The 6,749-nt window shown below is 37.4% G+C and overlaps 2 protein-coding genes across 3 annotated transcripts; both read left to right on the top strand.

Moving 5' to 3' along the window:
* Positions 1–558: 558 nt before the first annotated feature.
* Positions 559–4,127, top strand: LOC149049941 (phospholipase A2 A2-actitoxin-Cgg2a-like). Of its 2 annotated transcripts, none has more exons than XM_089195607.1 (6): positions 559–688; positions 806–888; positions 2,165–2,259; positions 2,928–3,081; positions 3,472–3,590; positions 3,893–4,127. In XM_089195607.1, exons 3-6 carry the CDS (start codon positions 2,172–2,174, stop codon positions 4,078–4,080), a joined length of 549 nt encoding a protein of 182 aa, XP_089051733.1. In that variant the 5' UTR covers positions 559–688; positions 806–888; positions 2,165–2,171; the 3' UTR covers positions 4,081–4,127. The 2 variants fall into 2 exon arrangements, with proteins under 2 accessions (XP_089051733.1, XP_089051734.1); XM_089195608.1 differs by having other exon boundaries at positions 566–688; positions 2,931–3,081.
* A 1,104-nt stretch (positions 4,128–5,231) lies between these two features.
* LOC149049940 (phospholipase A2 A2-actitoxin-Cgg2a-like) lies at positions 5,232–6,220 on the top strand. Its single transcript, XM_089191861.1, has 3 exons — positions 5,232–5,262; positions 5,537–5,644; positions 5,978–6,220. Exons 1-3 carry the CDS (start codon positions 5,232–5,234, stop codon positions 6,166–6,168), a joined length of 330 nt encoding a protein of 109 aa, XP_089047987.1. The 3' UTR covers positions 6,169–6,220.
* The last annotated feature ends 529 nt before the right edge of the window (positions 6,221–6,749 follow it).

Below are 6,749 nucleotides of genomic sequence, written 5' to 3'. Positions count from 1 at the left end.
CCAGACACCAAGCGTATTGCGCCCTCAGAAGAAAGCGTACCGGACCTTAACAAAAGGCCCTTTTGTCACCAATTTTGGAAGATTTGACGAGTCCCTAGAAGTAATAACACCGAAATGCATCAATAGCTATCAGTCTTTGTAGGAGTTATCCATTAGATCAACTTTAATTGGTAAAAACTTAAACCAATGTGGTCGCGACTAAAAACCATCAATATAGGTCAATTATCTCTGACTTTATGATGATCTGTTCCTACCAACATGTCCTTTTTTTTGTGTAGAACATAAGTTAGACATCAATAATGAAATGCTTATCGGTGAGTCGTCATCATCTTTGTCGTCGTAGCATCGTCTTCATCAATCATAATTATTGTCATCTCCGTCTTTATCGGTTTCTTTTTTTTGTGTAATGAATTATCAGCACGGTGTAGTTCATGTAAAAAAAAAAATGAATAGTGTCCCCGAATGGTGATCGGATAAATAGCCAATGAAGTTCAACAGGTAAAACCACCCCCTGATGTCACATCATGGCAGTTGAAAATGGTCATAGTGTGTGGATTAAGAGAACATGGAAAATTGACCAATGGGTGTTAAGAGACTTCATTTTTTTTTTACCAGTTAAAAAATTAAACGTGGGAGAAAATAAACTTTTTCCATTATTTGAAGGCGTACACTCGCTACGAAAGAGTTGGTACGAATGCTTGTCTTTTCATTTGATTTTGCTTGCATTTTATTTTTATTTGATTTTTCGTATCATTTGGTTTGTTTTAACTCAATTATGGTCATCAAGAGTTTATTTACTTCATAGGTTCTCAGAACAAATCAGACGACAGAATAATCTAAAAAACTTTGCTTCGAGAATTTATTCATTTCCTTTCCAATTTACAAGAGGTAAGAAATATTAGTAAGTTTCATCTAGTTAACCTACAATTTCGTCTTATTTTTCCAAGCCTTCTAGAGTGAATAATTCGAGAGATGTTGGGGCGAAATGAGAGCGATGTCTAGCATGACAAGGAAGAGGGGACGTATGAGATAAGCTCAGGAAACTGAAGCTTTCGAAGGATCCGCTGGTGTAATTGAAATCATTTTCACCATGCTGTAAAAAAGACCTACCCAACTTGTAACTGCTTTTGGGTTAGGTATTATCTAAAACACGATCTTAGTGACATTTTCGGATCATATTTCTGAACCTTGTGCTTTGTGACAGTATCGCGTTGTTGTGTTGAGAATCGAACGTTTTTAAAGTAGTCACTATCCTGCGAATTTCACTGCATCAACTATTCTAAGGCGTACGGAGAGGAAGATCGTTTGACGTTATCGAACACTGCTAGTGGAATAACTCATATTGGATCGTACGTTCGTTAATTCATATGTTGATATCAGTTCAACGACCCTCGAACCTTTGCGACGCCTGGAATTTAGTTACATAACCGTGAACTCGAAATCTGGGAATACCAAAGAGTCAGGTTAAGAGTACAAATGAAATTAAAGTATTTCCGACAAGCAGTTTTGGAATTTGCCAATTTGGCTACCAAGTGTAGAGACTGTTTCTTTTTTTCCTTTTTCAGATTTACTTTTTTTAGATTTCCTTTTTTCAGTCCAAATTCAATCTGTACTTTTTGATATTACCCGCAGTAGTTTTTATTTGTCGGACGTTGTTATATAGGAGCTTTAATTTTTCTCCGAGTACGATTTCACACGGCTTGATAAATGAAACCGCTGAAAACAAAAGCAAGTAAACGATCTTCAGTTCAAAATTACAAATTTATTCATTTGGCAAAAAACACCTGAGAGAAAAACGACTTAGCTGTCATTGGCCGGCCTTTCAGTTCAATTCAATGAATCTAGAATGATTGAAAAAACTCATCACCCATTTATCCAACTGTTCATCCACTCATCCATCCAACGTGCATCGTAGGCAACGGTGATTGTTATTTTGTCGCAAAAAGCCAATATCAAACAAATAAAGAAGCAATCTTCACTCTTCTGGCTAATCGGAAAAAGACACTTTAACAAATCTAGAAGAAAAAGAGCAAAACGAGAAAAGATGAAAAAAAATTACTGAAGCCTCAGATTTCGGCGATAAATTGATTCGCCTAAATATGACTGTTTCATATAAACCAAACCTAATTTTGCCGTTGGCTAATTCATACTATTGGGTTTACAGATTCACTATGGAATCTAAAGTCATTTTGTTGATGCTGACTGCTCTGGGAGGCGCAATCGCTTCACCAAATTTCATCGCAGAAACTGGCCACAAAGGTAGGTATCTCATCATTCAAGATTAGAAGGTAGGGATGTACTCGGCGACTCACGAAAGCGTAACCGTTGCCCGTGGGCGGAGATAGGAAAATACGGACCGCGTATTGAACCAATCAGATTGTAGGATTCGTTGCCGTGCCCTCTGAGAAAAAAATAAATGAAAATCTTATATGTGAACTGCGGATAAAGACGTGAATATGAAAGCAATATTCGTAGTAATGAACACTACTTGAGCAGCAGTGAAAATAAGATCGCTCTAACATTTACGTATTTATCCTCAGTTCACATACGTGATTTTCATATATTCACAGTCATTTATTCATCACTTCACGGGTTTATTTGGAACCAACATAGTAACCAGCTCCCAGTTGGCTTGTTAGCTCAGTTGGTAGAGCACTGCACCGGTATCGTACAGGTCAGGGGGTCACATCTCGTACAGCCATGAATTTTTTTTAGGCCATATTTTCACTACTGCTCAAGTAGTGCTCATTACTGCGAAGATCGCTTTCATATTCAAGACGTCTTATGTCAGCAAAAATTCAACGTTTTAGCGTGTGAAACCAAGAGCAGACCAACTGTGTTTCCTCTAGAGACACAAAGCACAATTACAACTTATCACCCAGGAAAATAATGTTTTGAGAGTGAGATTATACTTACTAATTGCTTAGCAGATGAGGGAAGTGCGAACGCGACTAAGAAGGGTGTTATTTCCTTCGGCCTGATGATTTTGCGCGTTACTAAAAGAAATCCCCTTGATTTCAATGGTTATGGCTGCTACTGTGGACTTGGTGGGGAAGGCAAACCCGTGGATGATTTGGACAGGTAATCCAACAAAGCTTTCTTTAGATCAGCATTACTGATTTTCCTAGTACCCTGCGTGATGATTACATTGAAAAGTTGAGGAGAGAGAAAAACGTACTGTCCGCTCCACTTTGTACACCACAGGATTAAATCCAGTGGTGAAATTACTTCATTTAAATAGTTGGGTGGAATAGTCGACAAAACCCAAAGGAATGGAAATGGACCCTTGTAATCTATTAACCTATCATGCTCTATCATTTTAAAAGGAGTATACGCTCATAAAGTTGTCAGAAGATGATAATCAAGCATACTATTCTGTTAGACAAGAACTGTTACCCCCCCCCCCCCCCCCAAATGTAGACACCAAGAACAACATTAAAAAGATTAAAAAGTGGATAAATCTATTTTCAGGTGTTGCCAAGTTCACGACAAATGCTATGGCGACATTATGCGGTCGAAGGTTTGCCCTTTCAAGAAAGGAGTTTATGTTCTCCCCTACTCAACAAAACGGAATCACCCTGCCGAATGCGGTAAGTCAAAGAAAATGACTTACGTAATCCTGTGCATAAAGGTAAAAACGTCTGTTATGTAGTTTAGCTGGTTTTATTGTGTGTGTGCTTTTGCTTTTTTATAGGTTAATGTTCAGTTGTACTCAGTTTTCGTTTTCCAGTTTCTTTTTTTTTTTTTAAGATAATTCGTTACCATATACCTGAACTTACGAGCACATTTTAGAAATTTCTTTGGCTGTGGTACATTAGGGGAACTTGAAACAGTTATTTGAATAGTTCCTCTGTTGTAAAAATTTTAACTAAATTCTCTCATTTTACTTCAGAACCTCCATCTCATTACTGGTTTTGGAAAAAATGCCGCTTTCGCTTGTGCAAGTGCGATGCAGCTGCCGCTAAATGCTTTAAGAAGAGTCGCTATCACAAGAAGTATAGAAAATACCCACAGAAAAAGTGTAGGAACGGCAAGCCTTCTAAAAGTGACGAAGAAACAACACAACTATTTTCGCTTTGAGTTTGTAATTGTTTGCTAGATGAATAAAAGAGCAAAGATCTCTTTTAGTATAGTCTGGCTTCGTAGAAACTGCCACAGGTACATGTCGCCTACCGATTATTTTTGTTGATTTGGTGATGTCGTTTCGAAAAAATAACCCAACCGTATATTATTTTAAACCTTTTCCATCAATGTACTTTACCAAATTGACATAGAGTATCTGGCCTACAGAACATTGAACTATCTTAAATCCCGGTTTACTGCGTCAAACTTAAAGCCAGAGTTTCTTAAGAACTACTAACACCAGAAGCAAATATCAGTTTCATCTTCTTAGAAAATGATCCAGTGCGCATGACTGTGCGACCAAATCAATTTACCAGTTTCACTTCCTTGTTAGAAATACACAAACCATTCACGTAAATAGTTTATTTATAATGTTTTCTTTTTCAACGTGTACGTGTCATATTTAAGTAAACATGTTCATCCCAGTAATTCATTGGTGCATATAGACTCCATGTACACTTCAGGTTTTATAAATTTTACTACATCCATTTTGGAACCACTGGTGGTCCCTGTAATCTAATTGGCTCTATTTATTCACGAATAGCAGCATTTTTTGCTCTAAATCGCATCTTCTGTCCAGCCAATGATAAAGTTACACTTAAGATAAAACAACCAATCAGATTTCAAGGCTTGTTTAAATTAACCGATAAAATTGCAGGAAAATGAAAGACAAAGAGTATCATGACGCAAATTTTGCAACTTTTGTTTCAAAACTCTTATTTCACCCCCCCCCCTCCCCCAAAATGGATTAATTTAATTACTTCCTGTTTTTGATTGATGACAATGAGATCCTTCAGGCTGAAGACCAACATTCCAGGGATTTTCCGACTTTTCTTGTACATTTTGGTGAATATTTTGACGATTTTCTACCTTCTCGAGCTCAAAATCCGCGCGATCCCAAGTCCACTGAGTCAGCAACAAACGAAGAAAATCAACAGCCACCTAAAGAGTTGGATGTTTCAAGATTTCCTATTATTTCAAGCGATGAAATGAATAAGCTTAAGTCTGTCGCTTCGAATAAAAATACGTGCCGCTCCACAAAACAATGGATGAATGTTTTAAGAAGCTGGTGTCAATGCCGCCATCTTGAATATGTCTCCATCGAAACAATGGCGCCTGAAGAGCTTGACAAGGTCCTGAGTAAGGTTTACGCCAAAGCGAAAAAAAAAAGGATGGAGATAATTACAAGCCAGAATCCCTTAAAATCACGCTGAGTGCCATTGAACGGTATTTAAAGGAGCAGAACTATCCATTGAGCATTGTGCGATCGAGGGAGTTTCACTCCTCACAAGAAATCCTCATTGCGAAAGCAATTTCCCTGCGTCAACAAGGAAAGGGAAAGAGACCCAACAAAACTCAGCCAATCACACCTGAAGAAGGGTCAGCCCTGTGGGAAAAAGGTCAGTTAGATGATTTCACGACAAATGCTATGACGACATTATACGGTCGAAGGTTTGCCCTTTCGAGAAAGGAGTTTATGCTCTCCCCTACTCAACAAAACCGAATCACCCTGCCGAATGCGGTAAGTCAAAGAAAATGACTTACGTAATCCTGTGCATAAAGATAAAAACGTCTTTGCTAGGTAGTTTAGCTTGTTTTTTTGTGTGTGCTTTTGCTTTTTTATAGGTTAATGTTCAGTTGTACTCAGTTTTTGTTTTCTAGTTTTCTTTTTTTAGAGATAATTCGTTACCATATACCTGAACTTACGAGCACATTTCAGAAATTTCGTTAACTGTGGTACAGTAGGAGAACTTGAAACAGTTATTGGAATCAGTCCTCTGTTGTAAAATTTCTGGAAGAAGTTCTTTAAAAATAGTATACAACAGTATTTTAACATAAATTCATTTTACTTCAGAACCTGCATCTCATTACTGGTTTAAAGGAGAATGCCGCTTTCGCTTGTGCGAGTGCGATGCAGCTGCCGCTAAATGCTTTAAGAAGAATCCCTATAACGAGAAGTATGAAAAATACCCACAGGACAAATGCAAGAATGACAAGCCTTCTAAAAAAGATGAAGAAACAACACAACTGTTATTTTCGCTTTGAGTTTGTAATTTTTCGTTAGATGAATAAAAGAGCAAAGATCTCTTTTGGTATAGTCTGGCTTCGTAGCAACTGCCGCAGGTACATGTCACCCACCGATTATTTCTGTTGATTTGGTGATGTCGTTTCGAAAAAATAACTCAACCGTATATTATTTTGAACCTTTTCTATCAATGCACTTAACAAGTCAACATATAGTATCTGGCCTACAGAACATTGAACTATCTTAAATCCCGGTTTATTGCGACAAACTTAAAGCCCAAGTTTCTGAAGAACTACTAACACCAGAAACGAATATCAGTTTCATCTTATCAGAAAATGATCCAGTGTGCATGATTGTGCGACTGGATCAATTTTCCAGTTTCACTTAATTGCCATAAATACACAAACCATTCACGTTAATAGTTTATTTATAATGTTTTCTTTTAAACATGTACACATGTTCATTGGTGCATAGACTCCATGTACACTTCGGGTTTTATAACTTTTAGTAATTGGTGTAATTTAATAATTATAGAAAAATCGACGATTTTCACTTCACAGAGAAATTCACTTGCATTAATCCCAACACGCACATTTCCTAC

Source organism: Pocillopora damicornis, chromosome 2, assembly GCF_964200805.1.
Source record: "Pocillopora damicornis chromosome 2, jaPocDami1.2, whole genome shotgun sequence".
NCBI lineage: Eukaryota > Metazoa > Cnidaria > Anthozoa > Scleractinia > Pocilloporidae > Pocillopora > Pocillopora damicornis.
Note: the sequence above shows the minus strand (reverse complement) of the source record. Positions and strands in the feature narration are given on the sequence as shown.